Genomic DNA, 24,973 nt, shown 5'->3' on the forward strand with positions numbered 1-24,973 from the left:
GCTGCCTCGGCTCCCCCGAACTGCGCCGGCCGGCCGCTCCCACCCCCGCTACAGCCTTCCTTCCTCGCGCCGGGTGTGCGGCTGGCGTCAGCGCTGCCCAGAGCCGGGGCCGGGAGGGGAGCGCTGCGCCCGCCTCCTCCCGCGCCGCCGCCACCTCCTCCTTCTCCTCCACCCCCTCCACCTCTTGGGCCTCATTCCCCCCGCCTCCCCGTGCGCTCCTCCCTGCAAGGTGGAGTCGGGTTGACGTGAGTGGATCCACATGGTACAGGGGCTGGAGAATAAGTGTGGAGTTGAACTCGTGCCATTGTAGTGACTCATCTCGGGCAGAGCGCAGGGGCTCCGAGCAAACCAGCGAGCAAGCGAGCGGCGCTCCGCAGGGACAGAGAGGGAGAGAGAGAGAGGCGCGGACCGGCGAGACGGGCCCGTCCGTGAGCGGGCGCTGGGGAAGGGGTGCAGGACCGCGGCACGGGCAGTGGGGCCGCGTCCCTCTCCACGCCGGCTCAGCTTGAACTCCACGGGCTGCGGGACGGGCGCAGGCTGCCGCCTCTTCCTAGTCAAGTGTCCGAGCCGCTCCGAAACTCCGGCGGCGTGTCGGCCACAGGAAGTTTATTCTCAGCTCCTTTTCTAAAAGGAGGAAATAGAAGTTTCTCCAAGCGGGCAGCCGTTCTTTTTGCGATTTTTGCCCTGCCTGAACTCGGGGGGCCCCAGACCTGGCAGGCGTGACTCGCCAGGCTCCTTTTCTTTTTTAATTTCCAATTTTTGATTGGGCCGGCGGTCCCGGCTGGGCTCCAGCTGCGCGCGGGGGCGGGAGGGCGCACGCAGGGGAGGGACCGAGGGACGCGCCGACTTTTTAGAGGGAGGGACTGGGTGGACAGCCGGTCCCGCCGCGCTCGTAGAGCAGGGAAGAAGTGCAGCGCGAGGCGCTCTGGGGGCACTGTTCCCTGGTGTCGCCGCCTCCCGGTCCGCGCCCGCCGCGGTCGGGGAGAAGCCCGAGAGCGGAGACAAGAGCCCAGGCGCGGCCCGCAGGCAGCGAGCGCGCAGCAGCCGGTGCGCGGCCGCGGCGAGGGCGGGGGAAGAAAAACACCCTGTTTCCTCTCGGGCCCCCACCGCGGATCATGTACCAGGATTATCCCGGGAACTTTGACACCTCGTCCCGGGGCAGCAGCGGCTCTCCTGCGCACGCCGAGTCCTACTCCAGCGGCGGCGGCGGCCAGCAGGTAGGTGCGGGCCCCGGGTGCACCTGGCGGCACGGGCGGACCCCCGCCCTCCTTTCGCAGTCACTGCCTCTTTTGCTTCCTTTTCCCTTTCTTGGTTTGGCGAAAAAATTCCTACGGGCCACTATTGTAAGTTCTGAATTTTCTTGTTCTGCCCACCAACCTCCTCCTCCCTCCATCACCACTTTTTAACTGGAGCGGGAGTGGGCTTGAAAGCCAACAAAACCTTTCCTTCACACGACGTCTTATCCAGACAAGCTCCTTGAGCACCAAGCCTGTTACCTGTTCACCCGGGAATCCTCCACTCCCTTTCTCCGTGGTAGACAAAAAAAAAAAAAAAAAAAAAAAAAAAATCTTTGCACCCACTGGCCCCTCCCGACATGCAAGGACTCTATTCCGGCTGGAAAGACCTCTCCCTCTCTCTCCCCATTCTTCATCAGTCTAAGTTAATTTATGAAACAGGTTGGTTGGGCTCCTTCAAATAATCCGGAGTGAGGGTGAGGGTTGTAGCTCTGGGAATCAGGTGCGAAGGTCAGGAAGGGGGAGGCCAGCCTTGATTGGCTCCAGGAGGCGCCTGTGTACCCGGCGCCCATCCATCTCCTGTTAAGGGTCGGAGTAGGAACCTGCACTGCCACCAGAAGGGGTGGCTCGAGGGTCTGGGGGTCCCTGGAGCAAGGACACCTACAGAGAGAAGTGGGGGACAGACCTTACTTAGGCTCCTGGGTGGTTCTGGAAGCAGAAAAACAACTTGTTTCTGAAGCAGCCGGACTGGTTTGCACTGGAGGGACTGTGCATGTGATCTGTGTGTCTATAAATACCAGAAGGGTGCTGGTGGGGTGCCTGACCTCCACAGCAGCCCCCACCCCAGTCCCCAGGTTCCTTAGGGAGTTAGTTTAACACACAAGGCCACTATAACCTGAAGCCCGCAGCGGTCAGGATCTTTGGAGTCTCTAGACAAGTTGGCTGCAGCAGGAGTTGCTCCGTGAGGTGGTGGCCGTGGCCTCGGCCTCTAGAAGCCAGCCAGGGTGGGCTTCCAGGGAGGGATGGACCCAGCCAGAGAACAAGATGGAAACATAGTTCTCTTTTGGATCTGAATCACCTTGTTCCAAAGTAATTCCCCATACCTGGTGAGTCCCCAAAATGGCTTTTCTGTGTCTTCCCTCTATTTCTCCTTCTGTCCCCTTAACTCACTGTAGAGAGTGTTGTCTGTGTGTAGAGGGTACAGTCAGTGCATCCTTACTAATGAGCACCAAGACGATGAGTTTAAATCTCCTAAAAGTGTTTGATTTCATTTGCTTTCTAGCCCAGTTGATGGTTTATATTGAATCCAAACATCATTAGGCAAGGAGTTGGAGTCGGTTGTACCCATTCCCTCACTCTCCAATTCGACAAATCCCCAAATGTCCCTCTCCTCTTCCCCAAATCAAGAAGGGATATTTTGATTTCTTGTCTATTCTTTGGCTGCTGTTTTCTGTGGCAGTCATCATCGAAATATGACAATCTTGCCGCCTGGCTTTGCTCAAACCCTGGGGCCTGGATTAGAAGTCATACTGGACATCTGTGCCCCAGTTGAATAATCTGTGTCACTAGGGCTTTGAGCCCAGGATGTAAGCAGAGGCAATTCCTTGCTTTGGAAGAAAATCAGCCAGGAAACCAGTGCTAGGAAGAAGGAAGAGAACTCAGTCCAGCAGAGTGTAATGGGGCCTCATTACCGAAGCAAAAAGCAGCTGTTGGCTAATTCCTAGCATGCTGTAACACATGAGGATTTTGCAATTAGTAATAACTAGTGCATGGGGTTCTCGAATATACGCCTGCCCCTTTGGCCCAGCAGCTTGAGTGAGGCGCCTTTCAAACCAGAGGGATTGGCAAGGTAATGCCACTTTAGACAAGTTTCTCAGCCTGTCCACTGGGGGGAGGGGGTGGAAAGAGGAGGGAGGAGGATTTTTCCATCATCTCTCTACCTTTTAGCAAAGCTCTTCCGTGGTCCTAAGGACTGACTTGGAGAGGCTTTTGTAACTTCACAAGTCTGTGCTACGACCCCACCCAGTCTTGGGCTCAAGGTAACTTTTTGATATACCAGAGAAAACAGTCACTTTATTTCCCTCAGCTTCCTTTATGGGAAGATTTTCCTGGCAATTAGTGATGGGCCTTCCTCCTTTATGGTGTCTCAGTGGACCAATCAGTATAAGCAGGTTCTCTGGTTTTTCCTTGGGCAAGTGAATATTATTTTTTCCTGATCTCTTTATGGGGTCTAAGATTCCTGATGTTTGTTGCTGTTCACTCAACCCAGAACTTTCCTCTTTTCTCAGGCTTAGTAAAGCTTAAAGCTTGATCATAATACATGGCCATGAGTTCCAGTGACTTGGGGGCAGGGGGAGGGTAGATAACCCTTTGTTGAAACCTCTGTTCTTGTATATGGCAGGAACTTGAAGCATGAGAAATATTTCCTGTTCCAGTTATAGTTTTAATCTCAAAGGTTGGTCACTGGCGATTTTGTTTTGTCAGTAATCATTGCACACACCTCCCCCTCCTGGCTTTTTCTTTGTGGTGTTGTTTTCTCTCTCTCCTGACTTTCCTAGGAAAACACCTCCCAGATATATGCCCTGCCTGGCTGCTCGTCGATTACGGTTTCAGGGCCTGAGCATTACGCAATCCAGCCGGTTACACAAACATAGGTCATTTCATAACTTGTTTTCATCAGCCGGGCCCCCTTTTAATGAAAAAAAACAAAACAAAACAAAAACAGACCCAGAAGTTTTCCAAGGCTGCCATTTGTCTGTTCCTTAGATAACTTGTGAAAATAAATCAAGGGACAGTTCCTTTTTGGAATACCAGACTACCTCTCTTCAACAACCACCCTTTCCCAAGAGACAGACAGACAGACAGACAGACACACACACACACACACACACACACACACACACACACACACACACAAAATTTCCCGGAGTGAACTTTTGCCAACTGTACCAGGCTGGGACATTCCTCACATCAAAGAACTTTTACCAGAAATGACTGTGATTCCCAAGTCAGCCCCAATCGTGCCTCTCTAGTGCCCCCTACAGGACATTCTGAGAAGAACCGTTTGGGGAATGTATTTTTCCAGCCCCAGAGAGTGTTAACTTGGTGAGTTTTCAGTTTCAGAATTCTTAGAATTTTTCCTTTTTAGTTCAGGACAAATAAATGCCATATATTTAACAGCGGTTAACTAGGAACTGCTTGACTTTGAATACAGTTTTTTTTTTTAACGTTCTTTTGTTCTAAATAAAACCTGGTTTGAAAAGGAGTGCTTTTTTCTTTCCCTATTTCGATGTCTGTCTATTCATTAGGGTGCCAGCACGATGTCTTCAAATTCCCAAGGCTTGTTTTCTTGATATGTTTGTGTTAGGCTACGGGGAGTTGTTTTGGTAGGGGGTGGTCTTCAGAATGAGGAAGAAGGTGGGAGGTCTATATTAAGTGTATTAAGGGTCCGGTGCCTTTTTTTTTTTTTTTTTTTTAACCTTGATCTTACAGATGTTGTAGATTAGGATCAAACAAAATGTCATCCCAGGAATTTGTCTGTTCCGCTGATTCTTGCTGGTGGAAGTCAGCGTCACTTTCTCATCAAAGCGACTGGGGTGAAATGGCAGTCACGTATTGTCTGAGTGGCAGTTGAATTTTCCTATCCAAACCCCGAGTGCATTTCCATTACTTTATTTCTGCCTGCCCGATTATCCCAGGTGAGTGTAAAGTTAGGAATCTCATCTTTACCCCCCTTTTCTATCTTAATACACACACACCAGGACTTACACATCCAAATCACTCTTGTCCATCATCATTCCTTGAGGAGACTAAATACTTATTTGAATGCTGTGGCTATTAATCAGACTCAGAAAGGTTTTACAACGCCTCTCTTGGAATTGCCTTCAGCAAATTCTTTTGAAAATCCTCCCTGCTAACAGATCTTTGTCCTTTGAGGGTGAAGTTGATATTTGGAAGTCATCAGAAAGGTTTGACATACAACGAACCAAATCAGACACATAAGGTGGCCTGACTGGGTCCGAAATAAGAGTCTGCCCCTGAGTCCCGTTGGTCTCAATCTCAGGAGTCTGCCTGAGACAGCAGTGACCAGGACAAGGCACACCGAAGCGGGCACCTTTGCCATCTATACTGTAGGCTGTTTTTTCCTCTGTTAAACAGGAATAAAGTTATGGGAAGCTAACTTTCTGGTCTACTTGTTGAAAGAAAGAAAGAAAGAAAAAAGTAGCCTCATTACTTTGTGAATATGTCTCATTCATGTTGTATGCGATGTCTTTTGGTTGGCCACATCATTTCAAAATGATGGCAGCTGCCCTGACTGAGGCAAATCTGAGGCAAATATATCTGTTCCAAACCCCACTTGGTAACTCTATCCCTCTTTTAACTCACTGGATTGGAGAGAGAAGATACAAGAATTCTCTTACCCAGCACTCTCTCTCACCCTGTCACGTGGCGGCGACTTGGCCACACTCACCCTGCTGTGGTTTTAGGGAAGATGAGACGGCAGGACATTCTCATTGAGCGCAGATATGTCAGGATTGGCGGGAGTACTCAGGGGGTCCACAGAATAGTGGAGAGAATTCCCCTGTGCTTTGGAGTGGGGTTTCTGGCCAGAGGGGTCCTGGAAGGAAAGAAATGGGAACCGAGGGAATAACCCCGTATCAGTCACTTTCTTCTTTTCCTTGCTCCCCCCACACCCCCTTATTTTCTTCACTGGCAGCTATGTGAAAAAGAGCATGGTTCTTTCGAGTGGACTTGGGAAAAAGAGGAAGTTAAAGGAGGCGGGGTATTACCTGAGACAGTGTTTGTATGCTGTAAAATTGGGAGAAATCATGAGTTATTAGCAACCATTTCCATGGTGACGTAAGTGGCTTTCCTTAGATAGCAATTAAAGGTCAAAATTACGTCCAATGCAGAATCTGTGAAGACTGGTTGAATTCCATAGAGAAGGCTTTGGAGAACATCCCAAGCTCAATAAAAATATAGAACATTTGCGTCAAACCGGGCCCCACCAGGGGGGTTCTGGAGCACATGGGGGAGTATTTGCACTTAACCTTTCTTCTTCCCCTGATCCAGTCTCCTGGGATGTTGGAATTTTCTTTTCCAGTGCTGAGAGTTCTTTAAAAAAAAAAAAAAAAAAAAAAGTGGGGGAGGGGGTTGTTCTTAAGAGAAAGGGCCCAAACCCTTCCCAGACATGCATAATCATATCTGCCTGCCTGTGGTGGCAGATCACAGGTATTCGTGGGGTCCATGCCTTAAGTGCCTGGTGGCTCAGTCGAGAATCAGTCCGATGGAGAAATGTTTGGCCGAGGGGATGGAGCAAGAACCCCAACCATTACTTACATCTCAAATCTCATTTCCGCCCAGCTCAGGGGTCTGTGGGGTAAGCTCTGCCCCATCCATGTCTGCAGGAAATGGGAGCCCAAACCCTAGTCCCAAGACCCTTCTGCAGAAGGCCATGGTGATAACTCATTTCTGAACCCAAGACCATTGTGTAGCGATCAGAAAAGTCATTTTCTCAAATCAACTGTTGGGCTGCAGGAACCCCTCTGGTCTGATGAAATTGGCCATGTGTTCTGAGGTGTCTCTCATAGGCATTGTGAGGAGAACACACTGAGCCCCATGGCTCCCTTAAATACAGGGTTCTACAGGGTAAAGGAGGTTCTGATGCCCAAAGACCCACAACGAGACTTATAAGAGTTCAGAGCTGAGTTTCGGGCTCGAGATTCAAGCTGAGGAGTGACAGCCCACCCCCTGACTCCCTGGTTTGGAGGAATACCTCAGGTCTGATTTTTTGCTATTTCCTCTCTCTCTTGCTTTTCCCCAAGCCTGAGCATAGCAGATGAGAATGCTCCTCCAGGACAGGAGTTGACAAACGGCATCCCCAGTATTTTTATAAATAAGGTTTAGTGGGAACCCAGGCCCGTCTATTTGTTTACACATTGTCTGTGGCTGCATTTGTGCTACGACGCAGATTGGAGTAGTAGCGACAGAGACGACGTGGCCCGCAAAGCCTAAAATATTTACTGTCCGGCCTTTTACAGCAGAACTTTGCCAAACGCTTCTCCCAGAGGTTGGTGGGGGGGCCAGTGTGTCCTTTTATAGGCATTCTTGCCCACCCAGAAGTCGACAGGATGGCATAGTTAAATACAGCTTTGGGAGGCTTCTCCAGGTTAGAAGGCTACACAACCATCCAGCATCTTTGATCCTGTCCCTAGGGGAGGGGAGCCCCAGAGAAGGCACGCGAGGGCCTGGGTGGTTACCCCACTCTCAGCACCCACCTGGTGCTGCAGCAGGGGTCAAACCGCCCTAACGCCAGCCACTAAGGCCTGTCTCAGCTTATGTTCGGTGTTACTCCATGATTTATCCGCAGCATGACATCTGACTGATTCTTGGGTCTGTTGGCATAGAGGAATGCCAGGCTAACTTCTGGGACCACACACTCCTAGCCTCATCTCCTCTCCCCCAGGGTTGCTTTCTGAATAATACCTTTTGGAGGTGAGAAAAGACACATCTGCCAAATCTCACCTAAACTTGTGCGCCCGTCTCAGAGAGCCTCCTCTGGCAGACAAAAACCTTCTTTATCAGAGCCCCAGTCCCCTCTGGGGATGGGGCATTGTTTTCCTTGCCATTTAGAGCCAGTGTGTTATCCAGATGGCTTTACCTCCCACTAAAACAAGTTGTACGTGCATTTGGAGGCAGTCATTACCGACCGCCTTGCTTTTATTGCTGTCTTGTTTTGTCTAGACCAAGCCATTGCTGCAAGGGATCTGGCTGGTGGCCGGGCAGCACATTCTGTAGACCTGCCACCACAGAGCGGTGGACTGGAGGGCCCGAGAGGGGCTCAGAGTCATCCACTTATTCCTAAGGGATCTTCATCCCCAGGCTCTGCTTCAGGGCTTTTGCTTGCTTCCCCTGGGTGGAAACAGAGGGTCTCTGCTGGTCGGAATAAGGAGCGAGCTGCTTGGGTGCTTTCCTGAGAGGAAAGCTGACGGTTTCCCCGCAGAGGCGGAGGGTCACCTTCAGCCATTGTGCTGGATGCCTCGGCTGCTCTTCAAACCCAGAACCCAACTTAGGGAGAGAAATGGAATCCAAATGTTGGGTGCTTCCCAGGAGTGGGAAGCTGGCAATTGTCCCTGGAGCCACCCCGTGCAGAGTGCATAGGTACAATGATGAGGCGTGATGATAATGGTGCTGGTGCTGGTGGTGACAATGCCACCTTCCAGTTGTTTGGAGCAGCATTTCTCAACCCTGGCTGTTCACTAGAATCACCTCAGGTGTGTTTCTTTTTAATATCTTATCAGAACCCCACTCAAAACCAGTTATTTTAGAACCCTAATGGTCAGGCTCCAGCATCGGTGTTTTAAAAAAGCTCCACACACTATTCTAATGTGCAGCCAGAGCTGAGAGCCACCAGTGTGCTCCTGTAGCCTGTGATTACAAGTAGCTACTCATTTAATCCTCATGACAGTGCTGTGAGCTTAGAGTCAGTATTCCCCTTTACAGGCAGGGAAACGGAGTCCTCCGTGATTTGCCAGGGTCTTAAATCCAGGCCTCTGGAGCCCAAACGCAATGTTGACTCCCTGCCAAATTCCCCTTCACCTCCTACCACCCCCGTCCCCACCCTGACCCCCTGCTCCTCCGTCCAGCAGCCCAAGAGAAACCTGGCTGTCTGGGCCTGGAGCTTCTGCACACGTCCTCAGCGCCACGTCCTCAGCACCGCCTCCTCACAGTCCAGCCCTGCTGTCTGATTTCTTCCTCGAAAATCATTTCCCAGTTGGATTCTTCCTTGTTCACTGCACTCTTCCCTTCTCTCTCTCTCTCTCTCTCTCTCTCTCTCTCTCTCTCTCTCTCTCTCGCGCGCCCGTACACCTTCTTGTCAGTCAGCTCCTGGTAAAAGAGCTCTGTTCTTGCATTCTGGGGCGACACTGAATCCTTTGCACTGGGCAGCTCCCCTCATGGAATCCCAGAATGCATTGTGCTGGGTCACTGTCTTCACTGAATGCCTTTGGCCTTGGGGCTCCAGGGTGGTCTCGGAGGTGAGACAGCCACATTCTACTACCCAGACTGGGGTCAGGAAGCTGGCAGGGGAGAGAAAATGGAAGAGCCCTCAGCAACCTCATCTGCAGTGAGGTACTCTAAGCCTCACTTTGTTTAAGCAATGGGAACCTAGGTGTCTGTCATGGGCCAGGGGGGCGGGGCAGAGACAAAGGTGGTGGCAGCCGCCATTGCTGCTAATACGTCGAGTCCTCGTTGGGCCAGAACGGGGAGGGGTGCTACAGCATCCATGCCAACGCTAGCAGGATTTCATCTGGCGTCAAACAGACCTGTGGGGTCTCCTGGGTGAGAGGGAAGGTCTGTAGGGACCCTTGGCAGCGGTGACCAGATGCTTTGTCTGAGGGCGGTGGGGGTGGAAACCAGCACTTGGGGCTGGACTTGGAGGAAGAAGGAAGCAATGCGACAGCAGCTCGCGAAGCCCTGCGAGGGCTCTGGCTTCTTTACCAGGATAAATTGGATTTGAACCCCAACCCACTGCTCGTTAGTGGCCTTAGACAAGTTCATCTCTCTCAGCCTAAATTTCTGCCTCTAAAATGGAGGCAATAGTAGCTCTTACCTCAGAGGGAGAATGAATGAGATAATCTAGGTAAAACACTACCATGGTCCCTGCCATTTAATAAATTGCTCAGCACGTGTTAGTTATTGTCATTTTACCCACCGAATTAGGGAAGTAAGGATTTGCAGAACCTTTTTGGGGAAACGGGAATCATCGGAAGATGAAGGTTCCTCTAGGGGAGCTTCTCCCTGAAAACCTTGGAGTGTGTGTGGGTGGGGGCAAGGTGGTCCTTCCTTTCTTCCTCCTCTCACTTCTAGTAGCCGCCCTGAAGAAAGGCCACGCCCAGCTGCTGAGGGGGATGGCTCAGTTTAGCTTTTGTACTCTGTCATCATCGTACAGTTTAAATAGAATGCCTCGTGTGGCATGTTCCAGACCATTCTGCAGTGTGGTCTGGGCTTAAGTTCAGAGGCAGGGAGAAGACTGAGCCAGCGGCACCGAAGTTTCCCACAGACACGTCACACATCTGAACACAGCACAGATAGGTAGATGCGTAGGTAGGGGGAGATGCAGCATGCCGGCCCTGGGCAAGATGGGGGCGAAGGGCAAGGAGGAGGACAAGGACAGCAAGGAGAAGTTTGGCAGCAGTCTCACAGGCTGGAGAACACCTTTTCATGGGTCTGGTCTCTGACGGGGTCACGGCCCTATCCTGAACCTGTTCGGAAAGTAACAAAAGCAGGCACAGTGGGCCTCCTGGTGGTCTTTTTTGCTCCAAAGCTGTTGGGTGTGCATATTTCCTCAAGGGGTCCTGAGCCAGTACCCTGGGGAATAATTGGCAGGTGGCCCAGAGGCTCAGGGGGTCCAGGCGGGAGGCCTGCCCTTCTGCAGATGTGGACATGGCCAGCATGGAGGGATGCAGAGAAGGCCTGCTGAGTGTGAGCGGCTACAGAGTACATCTGCCCATGAAGTCTTTTGGGATGTGACCATATTCTCACTGAGCCCTAGGGGTGGAGTTCACAGGACCTCAGTCAAGGAGCCAATCAGAGCCCCGGGAATAGTTAAGATTCCCCTGATTCTTGGATGTGCAGGACTTGTCCAGGGAAGCCCACCCAGTGTACTGACCTCGGTCCCCTAAGTGCTGACCTTGCTTTCTGCTGGTTTTTGCCTCCTGGCTCTGCTTGTCCTGTTCCGTTCAGTTAACTATTGGCTCAATTCTGTTTTTCTCATTTCAGAAATTCCGGGTAGATATGCCTGGCTCGGGCAGCGCCTTCATCCCCACCATCAACGCCATCACAACCAGCCAGGACCTGCAGTGGATGGTGCAGCCCACAGTGATCACCTCCATGTCCAACCCGTACCCCCGCTCGCACCCCTACAGCCCCCTGCCTGGCCTGGCCTCTGTTCCTGGGCACATGGCCCTCCCAAGACCTGGCGTGATCAAGACCATCGGCACCACCGTGGGTCGTAGGAGGAGAGATGAACAGGTACTTCGCATAAGTGTAAAAGCCACGTCGGTAGCTTTCAGGGACTCGTAACACAGCGTGGTTTTCTGCAGACTGGTGGGGAGCAGGGCCAACGTTCTGGGGTACACTGGGAAGAAGAGGGAGCTAGGGACCAGGAGTACATCACCTTCATCATTGGAGGCAGAGTTAAAGACCTGAGGGTCAGGCCTGGCTCTGTCTTCTCGCCCATGTCCCTTAGAATCTCTGAGCCTCAGTTTCCTCAGCTGCAAAATGGGGATTATAGTACCTGCCAGATAAGACTTGTTGCCACTTGACTGCAATCACGTGTGGAATAGCACATCGTGAGTGGTGAGGTGTCAGCAAGATGGAAGCCTGCTAGGGCCTGCCTACAGCCGTGTCCTGCTCTGGTCCTTGGCGGAGGGGTCACAGGACAAGCAGCCAGCGAACCCTGGCTGGGGGCTTTTTGGGAGTAGCCCTTATCTGCCGCCCACTGTCTGGTGTGGACGAGATAGCCCGCACACCTGAAGGGTCACACTCTAAGCCGGTACTGCTGACACCACTTTACATCCCTCCTTGGTGTCCCAGGCCTCCAGCTCAAAGCAGGAGCCCATTTCAGGTGCATGTTCCAGAAGTGCAGTGACTCTGGGGTCCTTGGAGCCTGCTCAGCCGCTTTAGCTGCCTGGGAGTGAGGGTGGGACGTCAGACTTCAGCCTTTATTTTCTCAAGGGGCTCAGCTTCGAGAAGGAGTCAGCCTGGCTGGGAGAGACACCAGAAAGTTATGGGGCCTCTTGCTCTCCAGGCAGAATCCAGCCAACATGCTAAAGGCCCACTCTCTGCATCAACAGTGAGCCAGGGCGGCAATGGGCCCCCTGATGCCAGAAAGCGGGGAATGAGCCCCATCTGTCCCCCTTCACAGATGACACAACCAAAGCCCAGCTCCACCTGCCTGGGGCCACTCAGCAAGTGAGCGGGGAAGTCTAGACTAGAACCCAGTTCCCTGGACTCCCTGCGCATGTCCTTCCTACGGCAGCATGCCACCGCGAGGCCAGGCAAGGCAAACTACGTTAGCAGTGGGATCCCTTTTTCAAAGGGAATGTTAACTTGGAGAACTCCAGGTTCAGCATTTGAACCCCTCTCCCTTTCGCCCACTGCTCACCTCCACTTTGGGGTCCCCAGCTCTATAATGTTCCAATACACAGACCTTTAAACATGGTCCCCAGTGGATAATCATGGAACCACTGCCAATAGTCCCGAGGATACTTAGAAGTACAAAGATCGTTCTCCGAGGAACCGGAAGCTTTTGCAGGGGCCCCATTCCTCGGAGGACACAGCTGGACCTTGTGCGCGCGGCAGGTTGATTTGTTAACAGCGGACCCCTGGCAGGGCGACCTGGGGAGGTGTGTGTAAAAGATGCCGTAGCAGCTACAGCTCACGGCTGCCGCTGGGGAAGTGGCCAATATCCCCCTCACGGCTGCTTTTCGTAATTGCAGTTGTCAATATTGCAGTAGCGGTGACCTTAATGTCCTTTATAAATCTGCTTCCTTCCGAGAGCCCAAGGTGCCAAGCTTTACAGTCACTGATGAGCTAGAGGCTGCCTGGATGTAAGTGACCCCTTAGGGACAGCCAGGCTTGTGAAAGGGACTCTTTGGGGCTAGCAGGTGAACAGAGCAAGATGTGCTGAACACACTTCATTCTTTTCTGGGCCTAGCTCGTTCCAAATTTAGAAGTTTATATCTGGAAAAGACTTCAGAGACCAGCTTTCCTAATTTTCCCTCTGCACCCACTTTAAAGATGAGGAAACTGAGGCCCAGGAAGGAGAAGGGCCCTGGCCAGGGTCACACAGTGAGGCAGCAGCAGAGCCAAGACTGGCGTCCACCCCCTTTGACCTCCACACCATCTAGGCGTGCCTTAAGACAATCTGTCTGGAAAATTTCCTTCCTTTTTTGAGAGGGAGCGAGAGAGCCAGGAGCGTTTTATTTCAAGTCATTGTCAATTAGGAGTTCAGACAATCATCCGGCAGCTTGGAGGAAGCCTGGGCAGAAGCATCCTAGAACCTTGGCTCTTGGGTTGCTAGCCCCAGGGTCTTTTCCCTGAAGCTTACTTCCGCCCTCCTGACCTCCACCCAGGGGGAGGGGCCTGTTACCAGGAGCTGGCCTGGTGCTCACCGCCCTGCTCTGGAGCCTGCCCCTAGGCTCCCTCTGAGTCCAGTGGCAGTGACTGAGGAGGCAGGGAAGGGAGGGTGTGTGTGGCTTGTGGGTGGGTCCTCGGTGGTGCTGACACACTCAATCTGGAACCACGTCGATGTCACCGCCCCTGAACACTTCCTATGCTGACAGCTCTCATAAGTTGTCCCACACTTCACCAGACAGGGACAGGACTTCTAGGCTAATTGGGAGGCCAAAAGTTGTGCAGAAGCAGCCAAGGGGGAAGGGAGGCCAAAGTGGACCATGACCAGCCCCCCTGGTCGGTGGGGGTGAGGGAGTTAGCTGGGCCTCAAGGAGTGCTCTGAACTCAAGCTCCCTTGGTAGCTCTGTTGGGCCCAGATTGAGACAGTAATGTTAGGAGGAGCAAGTCTTCAGGGCCTCAGCCAAGCAGCCTCGTGACCTCAGCCAGGCAGCCGACCCCAGCAGCGAGCAGGGCCTTCGAGTCTGCGGACTCTGGGTCTCCAGGCCACTTGGACTCTTCAGGACTCTGAAAAAGCACCAGAGAGGAAATCTCTTTCTAGCACTTTCTCCTTTAGAGAGAGCTCTCACACTGCACCCCCTCTGATCATCACAGACACTTCGTGGAAGGCAGGGCAGGTCCTACGAATCCCACTTTGCAAATGGAAAACCTGAGGCTCAGAAGGCTCGGTGGTTTGTCCGGGGCCACACACACACACACACATGCGCACGCGCGCACACACACACACACGTTACACCCGTGTTTTGCTCCCACTCGGCCTGATACCTCGCAGAAGAGAGAATGTGGAGCCTTTGGTGCTCTCTCGGGGAAGTGGAGGTTTTCAGAGGCTGGGACTGAGGATGGGTCTGAGGAGGAAAGCGGAGCCAGGACTCAAGTGTGGACTCTTAAGACCAGGTTTTTGGAAGGGGCCTGAGGACTCACAGGGATGTTACCTGCTAGACTGCTGGGTGCGTCCCGCCTGGAGGCTGCTGCAGGGGGTGAGGGACACAGTGACGGAGGAGCTGGTGAGAGTGGGAATCTGGGCCTGGTTCTTCATCCCAGTGAGGTAGGGGTGGCAGAGGACATGGTGGGCCATGCACACACAGTCAGGCCGTCAGACACAGATGGGCAGGGGCGCAGCCCAGCGGAAGCCCCGGGAGGCGGAGACCTGAGGTGCCAGGCGGCCCCGAGGTCTCCCCAGCCTGCCAGAGGTCCCTTCGGGCCCCACACCTTGACTTCTAGGGGAGGATTTGAACGTTGAGAATGAGCTTCTCTGTGCTCAGATGGCCTCCGAGAGACTTTCGTGTCTGAGCAGTCGAGTGGCGCATTTTCATGCCAGTGTTTGGAGAGTTTAGACGCAGGACTCTGGCACCGAGGGGCCAGGGGGTCACCTCAGTGTAAACAGGGACGGGTTCGTCCTCTCCGATGCTGTGCCTCGCTTTGCTGTTCAGGACATCACAGCAACAGATCTGCAGGGCTGTAGGGAGCATCTTGGGGACTCCGACCTGAGCCCAGCCAGAGGAGTAGCCCCTCCCTCACGGGGTGGCCGGGAGAATCCCTCAGAGGGGCAGCGTTTCCCATCACTTCCAAAAGTGGCTTTAGTGTTTTCCCCAAGTGTCCCTAGAGGGTAAGCACCCAGGACTTAGTCCCTCAGACTCTCCCGAGCCCTTCGCACTGCGCTTGGCACATAGTAGGTGTGCCCTCGGTGTCTGATAACTGAATTGATGGTCTCTCCTTTTGAATTGCGTTCTGCCTCGGCCTAGGGCCATCTCCTCATGTCACCTCTCCCTGCAAGGGGCATTGGGTCACAGCCCTCCCTGGAAGGGCTCGATGTAAACAGAGTGTCAGCCTTTCTTAGTGGAGCAGCGTTTTTGCCCCGCGGCATGAGTCACAGGTCCCTAACCCGCCTCACTGTGAGAAGCTGGATGGTGAGCTCTGCAGGATTTTAATTCGTTTGGTTCTCTGATAAATCTCGATCCCTGCAAACCATGCCTGGCACAGGGTCGGCGCTTGTTTGTTGAATGCGTGGGTGTGATGGGCAGCAGGGTTTAACGTGCCGGGCACACTGCTGGGTCATGCGGGTTGAACTGCGGCAGAGGAGGATGGGAGTGAGATGGCATCCTTGACCCTCGCTCTGGCAACGGAACTTCCTCCCAGGTGGTTCTTACTCTGGGCCCAGCTACTTAACCAAATGGGGATAATGAGGCTTGCCGAGCAGGCAGAGTGACGGAGAGGAGTAATTAGCCAGGGTTTAGAAGAAGCTACTCGCGTGGGTGGGGCCAGGCCTGGCTGGCATGAGGGGGTTCTCTAGGGGAAGCCGTCCCAGCTCCCGTCCGGCCTTGGCACTACATCAGGGCTGACGTGACAAATGCTGCTGCCACCATGCCTGGGCTGGTTTGTCCCTGACCCCTTGCTGCCCTGTTCTCCCTTCGAACATGGGACATCACCTACCAGGGTGAGTTTGGCTCTAAATGACCTCCCAGGCGGACAGACAGCAGTGAGCTGCATGTTCAGGGACCTCCGAGCCTGGTCATGCCCCCCCCTTCCCTCCTCCCCTCTGCAGTCCCAAAAGGGCTTCCTGCCCTACTTAAAATGCACTTTAAAAACCAAAACAAACCGAAAAGCTGGTGAGCCATTTACCTGAACCTAATCATACCCTCGACCTTGGCCTCTAGCTGTCTCCTGAAGAGGAGGAGAAGCGTCGAATCCGGAGGGAGAGGAACAAGCTGGCCGCAGCCAAGTGCCGGAACCGACGCCGGGAGCTGACGGAGAAGCTGCAGGCGGTGAGGAGCTCGCGTGGGGTGGGGGCACTTGGGGTGGGCCGCAGCAAGAGCCCCGGGGGTCCTGGCCCTCCCACCGTCTCCTTGCCCGTCAGTGGCCTACAGATGAGTCAGTGGAGATAGAAATGTGTCTTCCTTTGAGCACGTGGTTAGCGTTGTCCCAATGAAAGAAAAGAGAGGGACAGAGAGAGCTGGCCTTTGGCTCCAGCCTGGGCCCAGAGAGAGAAGAATGGGACAGGCTCATTGGGCCCAGCGCCCTTTCTCACTTAGTGCCTGAGCATTCCCTGCTTTCGCCTGTTGGGGCTCCTGGGGGAGGGTGTTGATGATGCTGGGTCCCGGGAGCCACGGCAGGTCCAGACTTGCCCCTGCTGGGGGTGGGGTGGGGTTCCCAAGGTTCCAGCCACCTCCATGCCTCTCTGCCAGCAGGAGTGGCCCAGCCTAGCTTGAGTAGGAGGGACCTGCTGTTTGGGCTCCTTCGTCTCTGCAGGGGTTGTGCTCTCTGGGTCTCATGGGGATGGCTCACCTGCCAGCCGAGTTGTACTATCGTGGGGTTTCCACACATCCTTAGTAAGCAGGAAGGTTCCCCGTCCCTGCTATGATCTCGAAGCTGGGGCCCGAGTACCTCATTCTGCCCTTGTGAGTCACACTTCTCTGCTGCCTAACTGCCCACACCTGGGGGCTCATAGCCTTGCCCTTCCCTCTCAAAAGCTCCACCTGACCAACGTCACATAACTCGCTCTAGAGCCCAGCCTTACAGGATGGCCGTGTGCCATGCAGAGGAAGCCCCGAACCGGGACTCCTGGGTAGTGTTTTCGGAGTGAGGAGATGAGGGAGACGGCTGGTGGTCTTTACAGTGAGCACCCAGGGTGGGGCTTTGGAGATCGCATTGCCTTGCACATGCCATCCCTTTATGTACCATTCACCTGCGTCAGCTTCCCTTTGCCCATTCTGGAGCCCTCGCTCTTGGGTCCTGAGTGTGTGCTGCACGAATTCCATGAAACCTGTACTCACGCCCCATGGAGGTCTTAGTTAAGGTCGGGGAAGATGAGTCGGAGTTCTCTGTTGCCAGGTGAGGGATCCGTTAGTGGCCAGTCCTCCATGGGAAGACTCCCCCAGGAGGGCCCTCCTCACTGCCAGCCCTTCAAGGAGCCGGGCCCTCTGGGTCTACCCGGGGCTCTCCTTACTCTCAGCCCCAGAATAGCTCCGCCCTCTGAGGCCCCTCTGCTTTCCTTCCCTCCTTCCCCAGAAGCCTCACACCCTACTCCCCCGCCTCCCCACCCCACCCCAAGCCCAGCCACCAGGCCCCTGAGCCACATCCTCCACAGGAAACCTCTCATAAGCTCATGACGTTTATCAGACCCTAGAGACAGATGGAAACTTTTTTTTTTTTTTGCTCCAGAATATGCCGTGCTCCGTGTAGCGAAGCTCTGGCCCCGTACCATCTTATTCTTGAACAGGAACCTGTGTTAGGGAAAAAGTGGGGAGGAGGCCGGTGACACACACCTTCTCGTGTTCCATGACTGCCCTCTCCACGTGCGCTTGCCGCTTCTCTAGCTCTGTGCGAAGGAGGGGCTGAAGTCCTCGCAGTGAGACACCCGCCATCCTTACCTGCCCCTTCCGCCTGCCAGGTTCCCAGTCCGTTAAGCACAGGGGCGGAACCGGATGTTCTCCAAGGCTCTGGGAGACCCGAAACACGTGCTTCTGCAGTTAGAGCAAGAAAGGGAAGCGAGGCTGGGGCGATCTAACCAGGAGTGACTGAAGTCTTCCCGCGAGCCAGGCTCTGTCCTAGGCTTGGGTGTCCACTGTCGTGTAGCTGGAGTTTAGTGTGTACGTGACCACACGCGGGCTGGACGGAGTTGAGCTACAAGAAGGAGAGGGGGCTGGAGCTGCAGGCTGTGCGCCCTTTCCTCTCCAGATCTCACGGTTGCCCCCTCTGTCCCCAGGGGGAGGTCCTGGCACCAGGCAGTAGAGCACAGTAGCATATGGACGCTGGGGTCAAACCCGGGCTACCCTACCTGCTGGCTCTGTGACTTTGGGCGAATTACTATACCTCTCCAGACCTCAGTTTCCTTGTCTGCAAATACCTGCTTCAAAAAAACTGCTAGAAGCTTGAATGAGATGATGCCTATGAGATGCTTAACCACGCACAAAGTAACTGCTCCATCATGGCAGCTCTAGTTGATATTTTGCCTTCAAGCTGACTTGCTTCCTTCCTCAATCTGAGTGTTGGAATCTTGAGCCTCCAGGTGACTCTGAACCCGTGGGGCTGCGGCTTTCACAGTCAACCCTCCGAGGACATTGCTGGTTTCCCCTTTCTCCCCTCGATTTGAGCCAGCCCCCAAACCCTCCAAGGAGGTCCCTGGCAGGCTGCTGACCCTTCCTTACGTGGCTCTCTTTCTCCTGTAGGAGACGGAAGAACTAGAGCAGGAAAAGTCGGGTCTGCAGAAAGAGATCGCCGAGCTGCAGAAGGAGAAGGAGAAGCTGGAGTTCATGCTGGTGGCCCACGGGCCCGTGTGCAAGATCAGCCCTGAGGAGCGCCGGTCGCCCCCGGCTTCCGGGCTGCAGCCCGTGCGCGGTGGGGGTGGCGGAGTGGGTGCCGTGGTGGTGAAACAGGAGCCCCTGGAAGAGGACAGCCCCTCGTCCTCATCAGCGGGGCTGGACAAGGGCCAGCGCTCTGTCATCAAGCCCATCAGCATCGCCGGGGGCTTCTACGGGGAAGAGCCCCTGCACACCCCCATCGTGGTGACCTCCACGCCTGCCATCACTCCCGGCACCTCGAACCTCGTCTTCACCTACCCCAGCGTCCTGGAGCAGGAATCACCTGCGTCGCCCTCCGAGTCCTGCTCCAAGGCTCACCGCAGAAGCAGTAGCAGTGGGGACCAGTCATCAGACTCCTTGAACTCCCCGACGCTGCTGGCTCTGTAACCCAGCTCCTAGGGGGTCCTCGTCACTGCCTCCTTCCCAGGGACCAGCACCTTCAAGCGCTCCAGGGCTGTGAGAGCAAGAGGGGGACCCTGTCAGAGAGCTCCCTGGCTTTGTGGGGACCTAGGTGGGATTCAGCAGCGAGGGGCCGGAGGATGCGGATGATCTCTCGGAAGTCATGGGACCTCCTCCCTCATTGATCCTGCAGAGCAAATCCTGTGTCTTGAAAAGCCTTGGAGAACTTGGTTTAGTGGACTCGGGCATCTCTCTGGCTTCTGAAGAGCCTGAAGCTGGTGTGGACCATTCCAGTCCCCTTGTTACAAAACGCCTCTGGAGTGGTGGCGCCCTTCCCCTCCCCACCAAGCATGCTCAGTGCCTTTTGGTTTCACCTTCCCTCTCTTTGCCCCTTCCTTCCCCCAGTGTCAATTCTACTTCCTCTTGGTTTTTATCAAATTTGCCATGACATTTCATCCGGGTGGTCTGAATAGTGAAGCTCTTCATTTCTGGAGCTGGGCAGCAGGCAGCTCCTCTGCTGGGCCGACTTGTCCAGGAGACAGTCAGTGTGCAATACAGAGCCTTCCCTCCCCGACACTCCCTGGTCCACTTCCATCTCCGACCCACCAGCAGAGCTCCCCGAGCTCTCAAAGAGATGCCACCAGCACCGGGAGGCTCAGAGGACCCTTCCTCCCCTTCCTTGGAGACGGCTCTTGGAGGAGCGGCTTGGCCAGAAGAAAGGGTGTGAGTGAGACGCAGCCGGGGGCACAGAGTGGGTTTGCCAAACGTCTAATTACCAGGCCAGGAATAGTGCCAGCAAGCCACGTGGTGTCCCAGCCGACTTTCCTTCACCTGGTGTCTTGAGCAGGACGTCTCCTGTAATTACTGCCTCGCCATTCTGCCCCTGGACCCTTCTGTCCCGACCAGGGAGGTGTCCCTCCCTAGGAACCACACGTCACTCCGTGTCCCTACCAGCTCCGCCCTCCCCCACCCTGGCTTTCAGGGTGACGCCACCCACAGAGTTTTAATAAGCGTGGGCCTGGACCCTCCCCAGATGGCTACCAGGTGGCCCCTCCCCGAGCCTCAAAGGCACCTTTGCCGTGGATGGAAAAGCAGGGGAGGGAAGAGGGAGGCCATCGGAGTGGGATTCGCCTCCCACCAGCCCTGGCACCTGGCTTGGCCCTGTTCTGGCTGTTCACCTCTCTGAAGTGCCCGTGGTCACCTGCTGGATCAAGTACTTCTCTTTGTGCTCCTCCAAGCCCTCACCCAAGTGTGCTCCTCAGGTCCCATAGCTGGCCCAGAGCTGTTGCTGTGACTTGTGGCTTATTCTCCATTCCTGGGGGCTGCTGACGTGGGAGATGGGTTGCGTCCCACCGCAGGAGAGGTGCCCCCTTCCCACAGGCCGAGGGCGAGTGAGGGACCCTACCCTGCTGGCCCTGCAAGAGCCGTAGCTCAGCTCAGCACAGCTCAGCAGAGCCTCCCACCCCCTGACCCTTTTTCTCCCCCAGGGCATAGCTCCCCTGATCTTCCAGGACGGGTCTCTGTGGCCTAATGCTCTGAGGGAGACCTGGCGGTTGTGCTTCAGCTCTAGAAATTATTGTATGATAATTTAAAACTATATCGCTGTTATTTAAATCAAACCCAGTGGGGGTTAAAGTTCAGTTAGACCGGGGAAGCGAGCGGTGACACTTAACGTCCCCCTGTCCCTTTCACACTCCGAGGCCTCTGTGCTGGTCGTTATTTAATGTCATTACCTACTTCCCATGCACTAGACACGCGGAGTGGAATGGCTTACGCTTCAGGTACATAGCCCGCTACGACTGGAAGCAACGTGTGGGAAGACAGGCCACGCAGACGGGGGGCGGGGGTGGAAAGGAAGAGGATTTTGTCCAAAAATTGCTTTAAAACATTATTTCTTACATTCCTGGGCTGTGATGCTGCCCTCAGGGTTTTCCATGGTTCTGGGAGAGGCGTGCCTAATGAGAATGGGCAGTCGGGTTTCTGGCTTCAGATTAATCAAAGAAGCAGAGTCAGCTGGGGCGGCAGGAGATGGGCACAGAAAACGGGGGTGCGCTCAGCTCTGAAAAGCTTAATCATCTCAAGTGGTATTCGTGGCCAAGTGGGAGCTATTTGCTTCTTTGTGCATATATATATATATATATATAATTTCTTAAATGAAGCTGCTTTCTGGTGTTTAATTTCTAAAAGTCCCTTTATGCCCTTGTTTGCACAGCACTGATCCCAAGGTAAGTCACAATCTGCGACTTGGGGTCAGGCTGGACGTTTCTGAGACAGAGTTTGGCTTTAGTTCAGATTTCAAGTTACGTTGGCATTGAGACCAGCGTAAAGCAAAAACCCAGCCACCCCACAGGACTTTAGAGGCCTCCGAGCTGCATTCCTGTTCAGGACCCTCTGGCTTTGTTCTAGGAGGGGGCTTTGGAGGATAGTTGGGGAAGGCTGACTCTTACACACCTAAGTTGTGAGCATGTGCTCAGTGACTTCCTTCTGGCTTGCTCTCCAAGCTCATGCACACACACTCCCTTGCCGCAGAATCACCAGGCACCAGGCTTACTGCTTCCTTCTTTGTGGCTCCAGCTAAGGGAGCAGCTGCAGGGGTGTGGGTCAGCGGGTAGCTTTTGTGCTTGGGCTGGGAACTGCTGTGCTTCTCCTGTGTCCCCAGCCATGAGGCAGCTGGTGTGGACTCCAGTTGGGCTGCAGGCAGCTCTGGGACACCATAGGGCAGGCACTCCTTTGACAAGCTGGTGTGAAACACATAGTCGTCTTAGCCACCTGGCTGGTCTCTCTGGGAACAGTCCTCTTCCTGGCTGGGTGGTTGGGGACAGCTGCTGACACAGGAAAGAGGAGGTCCCAGGTGAAGCTCCGGAAATTACTGGAGCCAGCTCTAAGCAGAGAATTCACTGGGGAGGTTCTCAGAAGGAAATGATTGTTCTGCCTGTGTAAAAGGCCAGGTGTGTCCACTGTGGCCTGTCACACAGCATCTCAAAGCCAAGAGCCATCAGAGGCTGCTGCTTTTCTTTCTCAGGCTTTGGGAAAAGGAGTTTCCTCTCTGCTCCCACTTGGCTCCAAGTGTAAAGGTGGGTTCAACATCATAGGCATTGGGACTTTTCTGCCCTGTCCTCGATGGACCAACAGTGCTCCCTGCAATCTCACCATTGAACTTTCAGGTCGATTCGCTTCCTGATCAGATATCTGTGTGGCCCCTTTAAGAAAGAAAAGACTAAGCACCTACTATGTGCCAGGCACTGTGTTAGGCACTTTTATATATACCCTCTTTAGGATGAGACGAAGAGATGAGGGCATCCCTTATTAAAGGCCCCTAAGAAATGGAAGAACAAAAACTTAGAGGTGAGAAGGTCTTCAAAAATCCAAGACCAGATCATCTTCAGGGGTTCGTTCTGAAAGACTCATCATCCCTTACAACATCCTCCCACCTCTAAATTTCTTCTTTTCCCTCTACCTGGTGATGTGCTCCTTTGCACTCCTCAAATGGTTGGAGGAGTAACCTGAGTCCTTATAGAATTTGTGGACCAATAGGATAAGTGGTATGTGTAACTTTCTTTTAAAAATGTAAGTAAAGGGGTCTTGCTACTTTCTGCTCATTGTGTCGTCTTGGCATTCATCTTAAAAGCCAGCATCTCACTATTTATTGACAGGTTGGTGTGTGTGTGTGTGTGTGTGTGTGTGTGTGTGTGTGTGTGTGAGTGTGTGAGTGTACATTTCCAGGTGCGCCCATGTCCTCCTGCAGCTTTTAAAAAGGAAATCCAGTCATCCCACTACTAATCTGACATCCTCTCATGCTTCTAGTATTTTGGCTGTACATCAACAAAAGGGTTTTAATTTTCCAATGCTGACGCGTTCAGGAGGGGCCGGGCCAAATTTTGAGGTGGGTCTGGGAAGGGGAGGGGGAGAAGAAATTGACATTTATTTTATTATTTATTTTCAATGTTTACATCTTTGTGTTGTACCAAGCCTGAATGGAAACAGATAGCATTAAAGTACTCGGTTCCTCTCTCCCTCTCTTTCTTGTTTTTAAAAAATTTAGGCTAATGATGCTTTTTTGTTATTGTTGTTGTTGTTGTATCTAAAATGATTTGTGACTTGTGCTGTATAAAACGTATAGAAAGGTTCTGTTTTTAGAGACAAGATTGTCATTCCTCCGGGGTCAGTGGTCACCAAGAAGTGTACATTGTAAGAAAAAACAACAAGAAGTCCTGCGCTGTTCCTTGAAAATTATTCTCTCTGTATGATTAAACGTTTATTCCAGTTATTTTAGTTTGTGGTTACTTGATGTCAAGGAAGAAAATATTCACCTTTGTATAAAGAGTAGGTATCAGGGTGTCTTTTCTGCAGTGAGAGGTGTATATATAGTATTTTGGTATATAGTGGAAAATCATAAGCTTTGTGCATCTGTATTTGAGATGTGTCAATAATGTGGTGTAAAGTCTGCTATAAGATCATGGAGGCAAACAACTTGTACAAGACTCCTAGAGCCCTATGTGGAATTTAATTACCTTCCTGAGCATCTTTTTTTTTCTTTTCTTTTTTTCAAGTTTTGGTGAAATGGCCCCATTGGAAAGGCTTCTAAATAGGCCTCTCCAGGCAGGACCGTGAGCTCAAAAAAAAAAAAAAATCTTTGTATGATTTTGAAAATTGAGGAGTATCTCTGCTCTGAGGCATCTCTGGTGTTTTTGTTCTTGTTTTGTTATTTTACTGTAACTCAAGCCTACAGTATTTGCACTAAAGAAGCTTGTTAGAAAAAGTTTGCTGCTATGGAAGAAAGAACATGAAAACTTTTTTTTTCCCCTGTGCGTTTTTTTTTTTTTTTTTCGGTTAGCTTTTTCACTTTCAATTGAGTAGCATTTTGTAGAATAAAATGAATTAAGATTGAAGAGCCTCTGATGGTTGGTTTATTCCATCTTCTCATCTCTCCTGTCGCTTCTCTTTTCCTTCTCGTCTTTTCTGACTGGCTTTGTGGGTAGAGTCGGTGTCTCTGGTGGGTGAGGGAAGCAGGGAATGGCTCACGTGGAACCTCTGTCTGCAAAACCGTGAGGTGGACTGCTGGAAGGGGCTTAGCTTCTTTTTCCTCTTGACCATCCTCCAACTCCTCCCAGTCCGGTTCCCAGCTCCTCTGGGCCTGATTCTCAGCTAGCTGCCAACTCCCGCCAAGGTGTGAGCTAATAGAAGTTCAAGGTGCTGTCCCTTCTGGGGGTGTTGTGTTTGAACAGGTTGTTTCTGGAAACCCAAGAATCTTCAAAGAACCAATTAAAAGTATCCCTTGGATTGTCCAGGTGATCAAATGAGATCATGAGCGGGAAAGAGCCCTTGAAAACAACCGAGGTGTGCAAATAAGTGGAATGATCACATTCTTGGATTTCCTTTTTGAATAGACACAGGTTGTTAGGTGCGGAGTAGAAGTCTCGGCCAGACCCACTGTCCTGTAGACCAGGAAACCCCGGGGAAATGGGGAACATTGTTCTCAGTGCTTTCCTTGCAGTGTAAACAGTAGGGAGGCGCATCTGTCCTCTGGGGAATGCGGCCCTCTGAAGTCGCAGCCCCCGGCCTCCTAGTGACCTCTTCTGCCTGAGCGGACCACGCAGAAGGAGTCTGGGGCGTCGCAGCGGTACCTGAGGAACCGAGGTGTCTCCTTGAGGTGTCGGAGCCAGGGAGGCAGATGCTCCATACTGTTCCCTTCTGCTTCTGTGGGGTGGAGAAGCCAGGGCCAGGTGCCTGTGCGTGCCTCTTGTGCCTAGGCACTCCCATAACAATAACACTCGGAAATCTGCTTCGTCTGTTAAAATTTCCACCTCTCTCCCAACCACCACCCCACTCCCTATGGCAATTAGGGAT

General features: G+C 53.0%; 1 protein-coding gene across 1 annotated transcript; it reads left to right on the forward strand.

Moving 5' to 3' along the window:
• Window positions 1-254: 254 nt before the first annotated feature.
• FOSL2 (FOS like 2, AP-1 transcription factor subunit) lies at window positions 255-24,015 on the forward strand. Its single transcript, XM_016145350.2, has 4 exons — window positions 255-1,217; window positions 11,016-11,267; window positions 16,085-16,192; window positions 18,596-24,015. Exons 1-4 carry the CDS (start codon window positions 1,116-1,118, stop codon window positions 19,112-19,114), a joined length of 981 nt encoding a protein of 326 aa, XP_016000836.2. The 5' UTR covers window positions 255-1,115; the 3' UTR covers window positions 19,115-24,015.
• The last annotated feature ends 958 nt before the right edge of the window (window positions 24,016-24,973 follow it).

This window comes from Rousettus aegyptiacus, unplaced genomic scaffold (assembly GCF_014176215.1).
Source record: "Rousettus aegyptiacus isolate mRouAeg1 unplaced genomic scaffold, mRouAeg1.p scaffold_m13_p_7, whole genome shotgun sequence".
NCBI classification, from domain to species: Eukaryota; Metazoa; Chordata; class Mammalia; order Chiroptera; family Pteropodidae; genus Rousettus; species Rousettus aegyptiacus.

Bases quoted from the DNA above. Each gene is read 5' to 3' on its own strand.
- FOSL2 (XM_016145350.2), top strand. From the start codon at position 1,116: ATGTACCAGGATTATCCCGGGAACTTTGACACCTCGTCCCGGGGCAGC. The intron at 1,218-11,015 runs GTAGGTGCGGGC...TTCTCATTTCAG, and splicing joins GCGGCGGCGGCGGCCAGCAG to AAATTCCGGGTAGATATGCC. The intron at 11,268-16,084 runs GTACTTCGCATA...CTTGGCCTCTAG, and splicing joins GTAGGAGGAGAGATGAACAG to CTGTCTCCTGAAGAGGAGGA.